We start from the raw sequence: 17,571 nt of genomic DNA on the forward strand, positions 1-17,571 counted from the left end.
GTCACTGTCGCTGCCCACGTGAGCGTTAAAGTCCCCCAGTAGAACGACAAAGTCCCCAGTGGGAGCGCTTTCCAGCACGCCCCCCAGGGACTCTAAAAAGGCCAGGTACTCTACACTGCTGCTAGGCGCATAAGCACAAACGACAGTGAGAGATTGTTCCCTGACCCGAAGGCGTAGGGAGACGACCCTCTCATTCACCGGGGTAGACTCCAACACATGGCGGCTGAACTGGGGGGCTATTAATAAGCCCACACCTGCCCGCCGCCTCTCACCCTGGGCAATACCAGAATAGTGGAGAGTCCACCCCTGGTCGAGAAGAGTGGTTCCAGAACCCAAGCTGTGAGTGGAAGTGAGCCCGACTATATCTAGACGGTATCTCTCAACCTCCCGCACCAACTCAGGCTCCTTCCCCGCCAGTGAGGTGACATTCCAAGTCCCAAAAACCAGAGTTGGCGCCCGAGGTTTGGGCGAGAGTTGGCCAGGCACTCGGCTCCGACCACCGCCCAAATCACAACGCACCGGCCTCTTATGTTCTCTCCGGCAGGTGGTGAGCCCACCGAAGAGCGGCTCCACGTCATGGCTTCGGGCTGAGCCCGGCCAGGCCCTGTGGGCATAGACCTGGCCACCGGACGCTCGCATGTGAGCCCCCCCCCCACAGGCCCGGCTCCAGGGTTGGACCCCGGTGACCCCATACCGGGCGGGGTAAACGAAAGCCTTGGTTTTAGTTTCTTCATAAGGGGCTTTTGAACTGCACTTTGTCTCATCTGTCATCCAGGACCTGTTTGCCATGGGAGACCCTACCAGGGGCATATAGCCCCAAGCAACATAGCTGCTGGAGTCATTCAGGCACTCAAACCCCTTCACCACGGTAAGGTGGCGGTTCACGGAGGGGGAAAAAAAAAAACAATTTTCATAAAAGGAAAAAAATTCTTATTACATGATAAACAAGAACTACCTGTGATTTACTGAAATGAAAATAATAGTACATTTAAAACAGCACAACATAAAGAAGATAAGTAAATGGTTTAAAACAAAAATGAAGTCATTATAATTCAGTTAAAAACAGCTTTACAATACAATAGCACTAAAATATGTTTTCAGTCATAATTAATAACAATTTTCGAGTGACAAAAGGGAAAATCACACAGGATTTTTTCTACCTTCTACCCTTTAAACGGAATGGACGTTCCTGTGTGTTTTTTTGTTATTTTCAGTTGGGGTGTATCAATATTTTCTTCCAGCTGAGCTCAGGTACGGAGCATAATGCATTTGTTACTATTTAGCAAAAATGTCTTTTTGAGAAGCTAGTTGTGATCTTTGAGAGCTCTGCAGAAAGTACAGAAGGTATTAAACCTCTCCCTCCCTCACGAGTGTCTCCTATCCATTGCCATCTGTGGCACTATTATTAATAGTGCAAAAGAGGAATGGTGTCCTCTCAGACCAGAGGCGCCCCTCAGAGTACTGGGCTTGCCCAGCAAAAACGTGGAGAGCCGTGATTAAATGCATTGCTCAGGGAGAAGTCAAGTGTGCTGGCCTCCAGCACAATTGTATCTGATGTGCCAGTACACCAGAGGGCCACTAATCTTATTTTCATCATTCATGAAAAGTAAAAGTTTTTCACCTTCCAGATCCTGGTAAATCTTGTTTGGGGGCTGATATTCTTCTAAAAGTCCTTGAACTTAAGGAGAGCTACCGTGAGTGTCTGTCAAGATGGACTGGAATACAAAAGACAGATTAATCTGAATTCCATGACTGACAGCTTGTGATTGCCTTTGAATGCTCTTTTTTTCTAATTGAATTATGGAGCACAGTTACTTTACTCAGCAGCAGCATGGTAGAGCAGTGCGTAACGTTGCTGACTCACAGCATTTGGGTAGTGCTAGAGAATGTGGGTTTTACTCCTGCTCAGTCTGTGTGGAGTTTGCATGTTCTCTGTGTCCGTGTGTTTTCCCCCTCTGTCTAAATACATGCAGTTAAGATGGACTAGTAATGCAAAATTTCCGATAGTGTCTGTCGGGGAGAGTGAGTATGTGCATTCCCTGTGATAGGCTTCCATCCCATCCAAGGTAAATCTCCTGCTTTAGCTTTACACTCAATGCTTCTGGGATTTTCTCTGAAACTCTGCTCAGGGAAAGCAGTTATTGGATGGATGAGGTCACTGTATTTTCCATGCATTACCGATGCAAAAAAACTTTTATTCCTTATGCCACAAATGTACCTTTCTCTATTATAAAAATAATAAAAGCAGTAAAAAATGGCGAGGGGGGTGGGCTGTACAAATTAATAAATAAATGTTTAGAGTCAGAGACAGGAGCTAGGTGTTTTGGACCCAAGTGTGGGTGTGTTTATTCCGGATCCAAAAACACAGAGGCAGACAAAATCGATGGTCAGGGACAGGCATTGGTCTTCCCGGGCGTGAACGTTGTTTCTGGGACAAGACAATACTCAGAACATGGGAAAACAAGGAGAGATCGAAAGCCAGGTGAGCACAGGAACGAGGAACAGGGTGTAAGGGACGAAGCGCTGAATTTGCAAGCCAAGCAGGGAGGTGTTGCAATATTCTGTAACCCTGTGCAGGGATGGCGCTGCCTTTATCCCTGGCCTTGATTGTCGTCAGATGTGGCTGCTCGGCTTGTGAGTATGACAGTCATTTGCTACATTGCAGTGCTTGATAATGTACTTTCCTGGCTTTTATTGTTAAAGTGTGTGTGAAAGAGCTGTTGATTGTACTGTAGACAAAAATTTATAAAATAAGACAGCTGTGTCACGGAAATGATTAACGCCAGAAAGCATGAGCCACAGCTGGCTGAAATCAGCATTTTAAACCCATGGAATCAGCGCAGCAGCTGAACGAAATGCTGATGAAGCTCATAATGCTTTTTGAACATCAGGTCTGAAATCCTTTGCTTGATATGAATGAGTTTTACATTTACAAAAAATTCTGTCCTCACCACTATAAAAGTGTAATGCTTCACTGCTTCTTTGTTTACATGCCTTTTGTGAAATACAGTAGAGTACATTAACACACTGCTGTCATTTTGAATTCTTTGAAATTTGATTTGATTTATATTCATAGTTGTGGACAATTTTTTTAAACTTTTCAGATTCTGTTTGTTCTATTACATTGCAATAACAATAGTTTGACATTTACATTTATCTGATGCTTTTCTCCAAAGCAACTTGCAGTGTTAAGGTTAAAATTATTTACCCATTTATACAGCTGGGTAATTTTACTGGAGCAATTCAGGGTAAGTACCTTGCTCAAGAGTACTACAGCCGGAGGTCAGGCTCGAACCTGCAACCTGTTGTTTAGCAAACAACATTTCCCTTGAATTTCTAAAAAAAAAGGATGAATTAAAAATTGGGCTGTAATGCTCTCCAGTCACTGGATACACCACTGGATGCATTATTATTTGCCTTCAGATGTCCACTCTAATTTCCCTATAATATACAGTATTTCAAACATCGGACATTTATGAGGTCATGTGAGCCTTTTAAGTCACAGCACACACACACACGTTTTGGTTGAATGCATTAACCTTGAAGGCTTTGTTGTACAATAAGTTCGCATGGCACTTACTGCATATTAAACAAGATAAATATTTTAGAGGCGGGGGGTGGGGGCAGAGAAGCATGAATCCTTTATTCATGTAACATGGATATGATTGTAAAAATACTAGAACTCAGTATTTTTATTTTTGAGATGACACAACATAGTTAAAGGGAAACGTACATTCCATGTTGTCTGATGTGATCGGTGTACATGTCCTGTTTTCAGAGATTACAAAGCATTGTTTCCATCCAGGGATTACAAAAACCTTAAGTAGTGACTTTTCAGGATTTAGCAAGACAATAATGTCAAGCATACACAACAGGCATTCCCAAGATTTATTAACTTGATTCATTATTTTGTGTTACATTTCTTCTATGTTGTGACGTTCCAAGGAATGATTACTGTTAAATACACACACACACACACACACGTTTTCAGAACCACTTGTCCCATACGGGGTCGCGGGGAACCGGAGCCTACCCGGCAATGCAGAGCGTAAGGCCGGAGAGGGAGGGGACACACCCAGGACGGGACGCCAGTCCGCCGCAAGGCACCCCAAGCGGGACTTGAACCCCAGACCCACTAGAGAGCAGGACCCGGTCCAACCCACTGCACCACCACGCCCCCTTACTGTTAAATAAATAAACATAAATTACAAAGGCATAAACTGAGATGGCTCACTATGAACAGTCAGATATCCTAACAATTAAACCTCAAAATAGAGAAAAGGGATCAGTGGAATTTTTCTCTGAATCAAAGGTTGACAGCATAAAGGCATTTTTTTCCTCATCGTTCATAATATTTATAAATCAGAATTTATTTAGAATTTTGATAATAATTTCATCATTGTTTGTAATTTTAAAACAATTCAGTTGTGTGTTTTATGTAAATACTAAATAAACTGAAAATATTCAATGTATCTGAACGGGGGGCATGGTGACGCAGCAGGTTTGGCCTGTGCCTGCTCTCTGGTGGGTCTGGGGTTTAAGTCCCGGCTGAGGTGCCTTGTGATGAACTGGCATCCCATCCTGGACGTGTCCCCATCACACCCTGTGCTGCTGGGTTAGTCTGCAGTTCCCTGCAATCCCTCTTGGGATAAGCGGTTTCAGTCAGTGTGTATCTGAAAAGTTGCTAGTAGTAGTAATTGTTAGTGTAACAGTATTCATATATATATAAATTATATATATATATATATATAAAATTCTCCACTTGCCCCCTTTTTTGCGGGCGGTCTTACTCCTCTACCAGAGGCCTGGGAGCTTGAGGGTTCTGCGCAGTATCTTAGCTGTTCCTAGGACCGCGCTCTTCTGGACAGAGATCTAGGATGTTGTTCCCGGGATCTGCTGGAGCCACTCTCCCAGCTTAGGGGTCACAGCCCCAAGTGTTTCGATTACCACGGGGACCACTGCTGCCTTCACCTTCCACATCTTTTCTAGCTCCTCTATCAGTCCTTGGTATTTCTCAAGCTTCTCATGTTCTTTCTTTCTTTCTTTCTTTCTTTCTTTCTTTCTTTCTTTAGACCCCGGCCTCTATTGAGCTTCTACTTAGAGCTTGTTCCTGTGCTGCTATGATTAGTGCCTCTGTGCTATCTTTCAGTCCAGCTTTGTCCAGCCACTGGTATGATTTTTTGATATCAGCCACTTCTTCAATCTGCCGGTGATACATACCGTGTAGGGGTTTTTCCTTCCATGATGGTTCCTGTTCTTCCTCGTCCTCCTTCTCAGGTTGCTGTTGCCTGAGGTATTCACTAAGTATCTCATCAGTCGGGGCCCTCTTCCTGATGTAGTCAAGGATCTTTGTTGTTTCATCCTGGATAGTGGCTTTGACGCTCACTAGTCCTCGGCCTCCTTCTTTCCGCTTAGTGTACAGCCTCAGTGGCTTCTATCTCCTCTTTTGGCCAGCTTATTACGCCAGCGAGGTATCTGATGACCGGCAGGGCATAGGTGTTGATAGCCCGGACCTTGTTCTTCCCATTCAGCTGTTTTGTCAGGACTTGCCTTACTCTCTGCAGGTATTTGGCGGCTGCTGTCTCGTTCACTCTTGGCATACAGCTTGATGTCATCCATGTAGAGGAGATGACTAATGTTTACTCCATTCCGTAGTCGGTGTCCGTAGCTAGTCTTGGTGATAATCTGGCTGAGGGGGTTCAGGCCTACGCAGAACAGCAGTGGGGACAATGCATCTCCTTGGTAGATGCCGCACTTGATGGTGACTTGCGCAGTTTGCTTGGAGTTGGTCTCTAGGGTTGTTTTCCACTGCCCCATTGAGTTCCTGATGAAGGCTCTTAGTGTCCTGTTGATCTTGTATAGTTCTAAGCATTCCAGGATCCATGAGTGAGGCATCGAGTCATAGGCTTTCTTGTAGTCAATCCAGGCGGTGCACAGGTTGGTCTGTCTGGTCTTACAGTCTCGAGTGACTGTTCTGTCTACCAGTAGCTGGTGTTTTGCTCCTCTGGTGTTTCTACCAATTCCTTTCTGGGCCCCGCTCATGTATTGAGTCATATGCCTGTTGATCTTAGCCGCTATGATACCTGAGAGCAGCTTCCATGTTGTGCAGAGGCAGGTTATCGGGCGATAGTTGGATGGGACTGCTCCTTTCTGGGGGTCCTTCAGGATCAGGACTGTTCGGCCTTCTGTTAACCATTCAGGGTGGGTCCCATCCATTAGAAGCTGGTTCATTTGTGTTGCCATGCTCTCATGGAGTGCAGTTAGCTTCTTTAGCCAGAAGGCGTGGATTATGTCAGGGCCTGGTGCTGTCCAGTTCTTCATACTCGAGACTCTTTCTTGGATGTCTGCCACTGTGATGGTATATATATATATATATATATATATATATATATATATATATATATTAAAATTCTACTGACTGACAAAACACAAATAAAGGTTTAGAAGTTTTGAAACACAGTGTTTACAATGAATCAGTCACTAAAATAGTTAGGTCTGATTGTTGAAACTTATTTTCAGTGAACATGTACACCTGTCTCCTCCTTAGTGAGATAAATATGGTATCCATGCTGGTGCTGATAGCATTGTGGTACACAGCAAAAATATAGCAGTTAAAAATTTTCCATTTAATTTTAATGAACTTGTTTTAATCAATTAAACAAACAAATATATAAGCGCTATGTATAGGCTTGATCAAAATGTTATGTCACATTCTGTACATTTATAATTGTTGAGTCACTTGCCTGATGCTTCTTTTCATTAATAAACTAAATTTACCCCGGCGTATATTAAGTTTTATAGAAGCATTATTTTACTTTTTTCATGCTGTTACCAGATTATTTTGTATATTAACAAAGTAACCCCAAGTATTCCTGGTGTCACACTCAGACTCGGAGGCAGAGTGGGGAATGGATCCAAATGACAAGTTTAATATCAGAGGAGCAGATCAAGCCCAGTGTCATTAGGAAGAAACAGGTTAGAACCAATGAGGTGTTTGTGGGTGTAGTCTGGATCGTGGTCAGGTACGTGCAGGTTCGAAGCTGAGATAGGAATTGTGGGATCTGACATTAGCAGGGGTTGTAGGACAAGCAGGGTCTAAGCCAGTCAGTACTTCTCAGGATCAGTATGAGGTATGAGATTTGGTGTATATACTGTAGTGGGATTCTACACCTTCTCAGTGGTGACCTCCTTCTGTTTATACTGAATCTAAACTTTGTTCAGGTGTGCTGGTCTCACCTCCGGGAGGTGCTTGTGGTAGGTGTGACACCTGGCATCATCACTGATTTTTCAAGCTTTTTAAATTTTGTTATTAAGTGGAGAAGAAAAATGCAACAGATGGACACCAAAGATTTAAGTAAAGAACCTGAACCTTTGCAACCTGTACTGTTTTGAGCGATGATGTCTCTCCAATAAGAGCCACTTTGGTGGATCACTTTGATGTGCACCGTTAAATAAAAGATTAAATAAAGAGTAAAGAGTGAATTATGTTAATGAGTCCTTAGGTGCATTAAACACGTGTCCGAAATCTTTCAGATTTTTTTTTTTCAATCTTTCATATGTTTGCTCTTTCTAGTTAACAGGAAGCATCCCTCTCACCGGTGATCACTGTCAGACTTCTGAAACCACTTTTCTTGAGGAGATATCAGGAGTGTCATTCTGTGCTGCTGGACATTATGTGAAATTATTTAGAAGGTGCACAAATAAACTTTTTTGGAAGTCAGAACAACTAAAAACATCTTCGGCTTCATATAGATGAAATATTTCAATAACTTGTAATACCGACACACACACACACACACACACACACACACACACACACCATCTGAAACTGCTTGTCCCATGCCCTAACCCGGCAGCACAGGGCGCAAGGCTGGAGGGGGAGAGGACACACCCAGGACAGGATGCCAGTCCGTCGCAAGGTACCTCAAGTGGGACATGAACCCCAGAATCACCAGAGAGCAGGACCTGGTCAAACCCACTGCGCCACCACACCACTGTGCCACGCCTGACCTACCACACTGGGAATTTTTAATTCAACAGCAAAAATCAGGATCTGAACAGAGTAAACAATGAGTCTTTATCATCTCCTGAGTATATTCCTATCACATATGAACAAAGATTGCTTATCTTGACATACAAAAGCACACAACCCCCTTGGATAATATGGACAGCACCAAGGTTTGACAGGTTATTTGTCATTACTGGAACATTACTTGCTATTAAAGCTCCCTGGACATGCACTAATTAATCATTAATTCTTTCCCAAAACTACTTCTACATATTAGTGCACCTACAGCATCATCCCAGCATAGCATTTGATAACCTCAGATACAGAAGTTTGTAGTGAAAAATTCAAAAGAATTGACCCATTGATGCTGTGGGACCAGACTGATATAGAAAAAAGGATGATATGCAAGCAGAAAAAGCATGTAAGAGAATGGTCAGATATAATGCCATTGCAGATGATCAGTGTTCATTGTTTGATTGTGAAAAACAAATGATCCAGTGGCAGAATTAAAATAACTGCAGCCACCTCCATAAAAGAAAAAGCTTTTAAGTTGTCATATAAAGCTGACTATCAAGTTACTTAGCAGGATCCCTCAGGGCCAATGCTATGGTTTTTGGCATTCCTAGGGAACAATCAATCTGCCACCCCTTAGACTTCTATCTCTAAATTAATAAAGGTGCAAACATATGAACAGAAACATTTTAGATATAGGTGCATACAGATCATAACAAAATACTTTTTTAGATATAATTGTATGTAACACATATGTGACCATACTTTAACGACTGAAATAGACTGAAAACTAAACTGAAAAAAACGAGGCTGAGGTCTAGTTTATCTAGTATATACAGTACGTATCTAGCATATTAATAAACACACACACACACACACACACACACATATATATATATATATATATATATATATATAATATATACATACACAGTATATCTGCAGTATTTACTGTATAGACTGGGAGTTTCTTTTCAGAATGTTACCTACAAAGACATTTCAAGACACAGGGCAGTAATGCATCGTACATGTAGAATTTAAATGACATAAAGCAGCAGATTTTCAATTTTACAATTTAACTGCTTATTAATAAGCAACGGGGCCTGGCCGGGCTCAGCCCGAAGCCATGACATGGAGCTGCTCTTCGGTGGGCTCACCACCTGCCGGAGAAACCGTAAGGGGCCGGTGCATTGTGATTTGGGCGGTGGTCGGGGCCGAGTGCCCGGCTGACCTAAACCTCGGGCGCCAATTCTGGTTTTTGGGACTTGGAATGTCACCTCACTGGCGGGGAAGGAGCCTGAGTTGGTGCGGGAGGTTGAGAGATACCGTCTAGATATAGTCGGGCTCACTTCCACTCACAGCTTGGGTTCTGGAACCACTCGTCTCAATCAAGGGTGGACTCTCCACTATTCTGGCGTTGCCCAAGGTGAGAGGCGGCGGGCGGTTATAGGCTTATTAATAGCCCCCCAGTTCAGCCGCCATGTGTTGGAGTCTACCCCGGTGAATGAGAGGGTCGTCTCCCTACGCCTTCAGGTCAGGGAACAGTCTCTCACTGTCGTTTGTGCTTATGCGCCTAGCGGCACTGTAGAGTACCTGGCCTTTTTAGAGTCCCTGCGGGGCGTGCTGGAAAGCGCTCCCACTGGGGACTTTGTCGTTCTACTGGGGGACTTTAACGCTCACGTGGGCAGCGACAGTGACACCTGGAGGGGCGTGATTGGGAGGAGCGGCCTCCCTGATCTGAACCCGAGTGGTGAGTTGTTATTGGATTTCTGTGCTAGTCATGGATTGTCCATAACAAACACCATGTTCATGCATAAGGGTGTCCACCAGTGCACTTGGCACCAGGACATCCTAGGTCGGAGGTCGATGATCGACTTTGTAGTTGTTTCTTCTGACCTTCGGCCATATGTCTTGGACACTTGGGTGAAGAGAGGGGCTGAGCTGTCAACTGATCACCACCTGGTGATGAGTTGGATTCGATGGTGGGGGAAAAGCTGGACAAAACCTGGCAGGCCCAAACGCATAGTGAGGGTCTGTTGGGAACGTTTGGCGGAGGCCCCTGTCAAAGAGGTCTTCAACTCCCACCTCCGACAGAGCTTCAACCAGGTCCCGAGGGAGGTGGGGGACATCGAGTCTGAATGGACTATGTTCCGCGCCTCCATTGTCGGGGCGGCGGTTCGGAGCTGCGGCCATAAGGTCTCCGGCGCCTGTCACGGCGGCAATCCCCGAACACGGTGGTGGACACCAGAGGTACGGGATGCCGTCAAGTTGAAGAAGGAGTTCTATCGGGCCTGGCTGGCTCATGGGACTCCTGAAGCAGCTGACAGGTACCGACGGGTCAGACGGAACGCGGCTCTGGCAGTCGCCGCGGCAAAAACTCAGGCTTGGGAGGAGTTCGGTGAGGCCATGGAGGAAGACTTTTGGTCGGCCTCAAAGAGATTCTGGCAAACCGTCCGGCGACTCAGAGGGGGGAAGCGGTGTTCCGCCAACACTGTTTACAGTGGAAGTGGTGCGCTGCTGACCTCAACTGAGGATGTCCTCGGGCGGTGGAAGGAGTACTTTGAGGATCTCCTCAATCCCTCCGACACGCCTTCCATAGAGGAAGCTGAGGCTGGGGACTTGGAGGGGGACTCGTCCATTACTCTGGCTGAAGTTGCCGAGGTAGTCAAAAAACTCCTCGGTGGCAAGGCTCCGGGGGTGGATGAGATCCGCCCCGAGTTTCTCAAGTCTCTGGATGTTGTGGGGCTGTCTTGGCTGACACGCCTCTGCAGCATTGCGTGGAGCTCGGGAACGGTGCCTCTGGACTGGCAGACCGGGGTGGTGGTCCCTCTTTTTAAGAAGGGGGACCGGAGATTGTGTTCCAACTACAGGGGGATCACACTCCTTAGCCTCCCTGGGAAAGTCTATGCCAGGGTACTGGAAAGGAGAATCCGACCGATAGTCGAACGTCGGATTCAGGAGGAGCAATGCGGTTTTTGCCCTGGCCGTGGAACACTGGACCAGCTCTATACCCTCACTAGGGTGCTGGAGGGTTCGTGGGAGTTTGCCCAACCAGTCCATATGTGTTTTGTGGACCTGGAGAAGGCATTCGACCGTGTCCCTCGTGGCATCCTGTGGGAGGTACTTTGGGATTATGGGGTTCGGGGCTCGTTGCTACGGGCTGTTCGTTCCCTGTATGACCGGAGCAGGAGCTTGGTTCGCATTGCCGGCAGTAAGTCAGACCTGTTCCCGGTGCATGTTGGACTCCGCCAGGGCTGCCCTTTGTCACCGATTCTGTTCATTATCTTCATGGACAGAATTTCTAGGCGCAGCCATGGAACGGAGGGTGTCTGTTTTGGTGGCCGCGAGATCTCGTCTCTGCTTTTTGCGGACGATGTGGTCCTGTTGGCTTCATCAAGTCAAGACTTGCAGCGTGCACTGGGGAGGTTTGCAGCCGAGTGCGAAGCGGCGGGGATGAGAATCAGCACCTCCAAATCTGAGGCCATGGTTCTCAGTCGGAAAAAGGTGGATTGCCCCCTTCGGGTTAGGGGGGAGTTGCTTCCTCAAGTGGAGGAGTTTAAGTATCTCGGGGTCTTGTTCACGAGTGAGGGAAAAATGGAGCGGCAGGTTGACGGACGGATCGGTGCGGCGTCCGCAGTAATGCGGTCATTGTACCGATCTGTTGTGGTGAAGAGGGAGCTGAGTCGTATGGCGAAGCTCTCAATTTACTGGTCAGTCTACGTTCCTACCCTCACCTATGGTCATGAGCTCTGGATCATGACCGAAAGAATGAGATCGCGGATACAAGTGGCAGAAATGAGTTTCCTCTGCAGAGTGGCTGGGCACACCCTTAGGGATAGGGTGAGGAGCTCAGTCACCCGGGAGGAGCTCGGAGTAGAGCCGCTGCTCCTCCGCATTGAGAGGAGCCAGTTGAGGTGGCTCGGGCATCTGTTTCAGATGCCTCCTGGATGCCTCTCTGGTGAGGTGTTCCGGGCTTGTCCCACTGGGAGGAGGCCTCGGGGCAGACCCAGGACACGTTGGAGAGACTATGTCTCCCGGTTGGCCTGGGAACGCCTTGGGGTTCCCCCAGAGGAACTGGAGGAGGTGTGCGGGGAGAGGGAAGTCTGGAGGACACTGCTCGGACTGCTGCCCCCGCGACCCGGCCCCGGATAAGCGGAGGAAGAAGGATGGATGGATAGATTAATAAGCAAAAGATAAGAGGTGAACAGTTCCATAATTACACTCATCTGTGTCTGTTCTTACTCCTGTCATCCATGAACCAAGGCAAGATGGGGAGATGATTTACACGTTGGATCTGTGCTAGTCAATTGACCAGACGTAGACTTCTGCCACGGCAATACTATATGCCATTTCCTTGCTTTATTTTTGTATTGTGTTACATGATTAGAACAGCAGGGATGTGTACAAAACATTCGAGATATAATGCAACAAAATATTTATCAGTTCAAAGTAACTACTAACTGAAAGTTACAATATCACATGAACATGTATTAATATTTGCTGTGCTGGAACATATTTTAATTTTTTCGACTTAAAAAATCTTGACTATGGAAATTCTAAATCTGCTGTGTTTTATGTACTATTGCAGAAAATAATCAGATGGAACTTGATGTGCAATGTAAACTAGTGTCATTAAAATAATGAATTGTTTATATACATAACTAATATCACAGAATTTGATGTAATAAAAATGTTACCCTTCATTTTTAGATAGTTTTGCAAAAAAAAAGTTTTTTTTAAAGACATTTTATTCAGTCCTATATGTATAATGTATATGTCTGCCAACAGTAGAGCATGTATTATTCACTGCCATCTGCTTGCTGAGCACCGCCACTGAGTGTTTTTGGGCCTTCGAGATGATCTTGAATGAAACTCAAAATGAGTTCAGCGGTCAGTCAGTTCAGTATACAGATGACCTTCCCAGTAAGTTTGTCTACATACAACTTCTATAAAATGTTCAAAGGGCATATGAGACAGGTTTGGTATCAGCACTTATATGAATGTGAGAAATTAAATTCTTCATGGAAAAAATTTAGGTACCAAAAACTGACATGATGCTGTTATTTCACAAACTCGTCTAAATTTTTTTAAATGACAATGGGAAAGACAGAAACACTGGAGAGGCTGATAGCGTCCGGTGCCATCAGCATCGGCATCAGAACACACGTGCCACTGTGGAACTGCTATGGAACAGAGCTTCCTGGAGCTGACAAGGCACAAAATCTGATGTCATGTCTGATCTCCCCAAATTCCCATCAGTCACTTTTCCAGAATCCAAGCATGTCTGCGATAATCTGAGATCCATCTGTGGGGTTCTTAATGGCTGGTCTGCAGCAGTAAATGTAGCGCAAAAACATAAATTAGAAATTCATTATCTGCCAGTTATCTGTTGCCTCATTTTAACAGAAGTCATATTCATTCAGTCATATTTTAGATATTAATATAACGCGTATCACGATGCACCTGGATAGATCCTCAGTGATGATACCTGAGGTCACTGAATTCTAGATTTTTCAATCCAACCGAGGTTGATCAGACCCTAGCCTAGATCCAGGTAGCGCTACCTTGAACCTACTGCTCACCTGTCCTAATCCACAGCTATCTAGATGCCCTTTCAATGACAGCTTTCATATCCTTCCTCCTGTAGCTGCCTGTGCTATGCAGGACACATCGTTTCCAAAATACAGACCACCTGCAACCTACTTTGATAGGCACACACCTTCTCTTCTAGCTTATCAAAAAAGCAATCGGATCAATTTACAACTGACACACAATTTACTCATTATTATTCAAATTCTCAGAATTTGTTCAAGTGATCTTTCATCATCACCCTCTACAGAAAATGTCTTGTACTATGTTCATCATAAATTCAGTACTATGATCACTTTGCTAGCTCATTAGCCCTGCATATTATAATTTGCATCACCCACAAAAGTTTGAAATTATTACTGACTTCCAGCAATAATTCATTGCAGTACAATGTAATCTTCCCTTATTGTTTGTGTTTGGAATTACAGAATGCAAAATCCCCTGTTGTGTGATTTATTCATGAACATATCTTGTCATAGACACTTTTGTTCATGCAAGACTTCTTGTTTTTCAGATTGACCAACAAATATGCATTTTGCCTGGTGCCAGGAATTGCATATATCACAAAAGGTTTTATTATATATTTGCATCCCAATAAATCCAGAAATGTACATTCATTAAAATAGGTTGATGGATTTATGTATTTATTGAAAGTCCCTTCTATTTTTCAGTCAGAACTGGACAGACAAATTATGCTTAGAATGCAGTGTTATTACCATGTCACCCTGTTTCATGGCATAGAAACTTGGGTGAAATTCTGACCAATTAAACCATAAGTTTGACAAAAGGGTTGTTGAACATTGATTTCATAGGGATATTGATCATATTCAAATAGGCTAAAAGTAGTAAAAATCTTAAAAGATGTCCAGCTGTATCAGAGAAAGTAAGTGGCAGTATATTAAATAAATAACACTATAACAATATATTGTCAGTGTATCAATGGCTTCAGTAACACACTGTGCTGCCTTTGTACATCAGAAGTAAATGTCTTCAGATACTGATCAGCCTTTTGCTGATTAATTACGTTGTGTCCAATGGCTAAGAGTAATTTCCATGATACTGACTTCAAGAAATAGCCTGCCTATTTTATCGACATTTCTGAAATCAGGGTCAGATTAAGTGAACATATAGCTACTTTCCATTGTAATTATTTTCCAATAAAACAGTGAAACAGGGATTTATTGGTTGATTTAGTTCACATGGACACCCTTATACTTCTGGGTGTCACTGCTGAGGCCAGGAGGGGTAAGGGAATGGACCCAAGTGTGGGTGCGTTCATAGTGATAGGCAAAAACAGAGGTTGTGGACAGGCGTGGACAGAGGCAAAGAAAACTCAGTAACCGGGAGATCAAGCAGGTGTCAGAAACCAGGAGAGTCAAAAACACGAAACAGGGAACTAAGTATAGGGAGAAGAATGCTGAATGTCACCAAGCCACGTAGGGAGGCATTTGCAAGATTTTGCACCCAGTACCAGGACTGCACAGCCTTTATACCTGGCTGGGCTGATTGGTACCAGGTGTTGTCATTGTGCTCACGGGTGTGGGCATGACACTGGATTTGGATGGAAATGCAACCGTCCTGTCATGATCACCTCTATATTTTCTATCATTCATAAATGTAATATTTTGTGTAGTTTGCAACAGCCAAAATTGTTGTCCTGTACAAACTGACTGTGCTTCAAGAGCTGCATGTCTATGTCTAGAACTATTTTCCAATTGCAAAATGCACTTTTTTTTACAGTTGTATGTAACTTTGGGGAAAAACTACCAAAAGTACCAAGTGAAAAATGTACATATAGAAATCATAAGCATAGCAGTATGCTGTTCTCTGGCCATTGAGCTACAGAATGGGTCAGCATGATGTGCAAAGTTTATTGGTTGTCAAGTGGCTGACAGAAAGGTCAGAAGGAGGAACTTTATGTTCAGAAAAAATATGTTAATTCAGCAGTTGAAAGGTCACTTGTACCGCTGTATCTCTGGGAACATTTAGAATCATTCGAAAGACTCTTTCAGGTATTGAGCTGGCTGCTGTAATTGGCTGGAAATATTTCATGCTTATTTATTTTGGCAATATGTCTCTAAAGAGATGGATTCTCCCCAGCTATCTGCTAACAGGCCTTTATTTGTCTGCATAAAGTAGAATCTAGTCAACAAGCACAACTACGGGCCCTTGAATCAATTCACATGAATCATTTTCATTGACTTACAATAGAAAGAAGATTAACAGTAATAATAGAGTAGTTTGATACTCTTTTGTCATGAGATTAATTGTGTGTTGGCAGATGCTGAATATTTTGATCATTGTTTTTCCAAGTTCCAGAAAGGATGATGGAATACACTCACACACACACACACACACACACACACACACATTGTCTGAAACCGCTTGTCCCAGGCGGGGTCGCGGTGAGCTGGAGCCTAACCCGGCAACACAGGGCACAAGGCTGGAGGGGGAGGGGACACACCCAGCACGGGATGCTAGTCCGTCACAAGGCACCCCAACTGGGAATTGAATCCCAGACCCACCGGAGAGCAGCGCCACCGCACCCCCAGTGATGGAATAATATATAATAAGATATAATATAGATGGACTGTTCTTACTTTTAATTTTATGTATTTAGGTATACGAATCTTCATTATATTATATTATTCATCATGTCTTTTCTTTTACTTATTACTGTGAAGTGCATGCTGTACAGAGTTCTTGGTTATTTTTCACCACCCAGCAGCAGAGACTAAAATGTTGTTTTGAGAACCTACAGATGATAAAGTAAGTTTTAGTCTGTATGTAAGAGACATAATATAAATGTGCATGGAGAAAATGCACAACAATACGATCACATCAACATCAGGATTAACAAGAAAACCTTTTTAAGCTTCATTTTGACTTATTGAGACTCCAGATAACCTTGGATTGTCTGAAAAAAGGTTAGATGGCATGTGAACAAACTGTATAGTCATAAGATAAATTTTACACACACACGCACACACACACACACACACACACACACACACACACACATTAAAGTAATTAACATTTTCACAGTGTTTCTTCTAAGATGCAAGTTAACAGGAACTCTCTGAAAGTCAATAAAAATCTCTAAAACACCATCCAGAAACACCTTTAAAAAATGTCTGAAAAACAGATGAAAATCAGTTCTTCACCAATTGTTGCATTTGCTCTGTGTCACTGCGTGAGAAGAATGCTCTATAAAAATAAATTGAATTAAAATGATTTGAATTTGTAAACATTTTTACACTTGGCTCTCACTGTGTCCTCAGTGTCTTTTCAAATGTTTTCTATGTTCTTTGAAAGAAAAAACAGTTTTCTCTCACTCTTTCTTCAGATTGCGTCCCACATGGCATTCTGGATTCTGTGAATTAATGAGTGCAGGTGAGCTTCAGCTTCCACGGCCATGGAACAAATGGACTGTAAACCCTACCAGCCGCTGTCCAAGGTGCAGCTCAAAATGGAGCTGGTATATAGCAGCTCATCAGATGAGAGCGAGGACGGCCGAAACCTACGCAAATCCTACACCTCCAGAGAGACCCTGCCTGACTACACGCAGAAGATAAGGCTCAACTACAACAATGAGGTCAAGAGGCCAAAGGAGCCAGCTAAAGGTATTGTGCAACACTGTCATCTAGGCACAAACACCTTGTATGTTCTCACACCAGACAGAACAAAGTGCTTCTGAGATCTGAGTTCCAACTTTATGGTTTCTGATGATGGGACACAGGTAACTCTTAAGCCTTGCAAGCCCCATGAAACAATTATAACTGTCTCTTTTAGTTTGTTTCAGAATAGCATGGATTTGCATCTGACATGATGGGCTGTCCTCATTCGGGTCAAGGCCAGTATTAAAAGAAAATCAGCACTGGGATTGCAGACTATCAAAAGTTTATTTTGGGTGCAACCTTAAGTATAAAGACAAAAATAAAGATCACGACCCTGGATGGGGT

At 43.9% G+C, this 17,571-nt stretch overlaps 1 protein-coding gene across 1 annotated transcript in view; it reads left to right on the top strand.

Moving 5' to 3' along the window:
- LOC108925316 (teneurin-1-like) overlaps positions 1–17,571 on the top strand; it is a 263,460-nt gene that overhangs the window by 18,697 nt on the left and 227,192 nt on the right. The window contains exon 2 of the mRNA XM_018737145.2: positions 16,956–17,232. Within this exon, the coding sequence (XP_018592661.2) occupies positions 17,025–17,232 (208 nt within the window). The 5' untranslated portion in view covers positions 16,956–17,024. The remainder of the gene's footprint in view (positions 1–16,955; positions 17,233–17,571) is intronic.

The sequence above is a fragment of the Scleropages formosus genome, chromosome 13 (assembly GCF_900964775.1).
Source record: "Scleropages formosus chromosome 13, fSclFor1.1, whole genome shotgun sequence".
Taxonomy (NCBI): Eukaryota; Metazoa; Chordata; class Actinopteri; order Osteoglossiformes; family Osteoglossidae; genus Scleropages; species Scleropages formosus.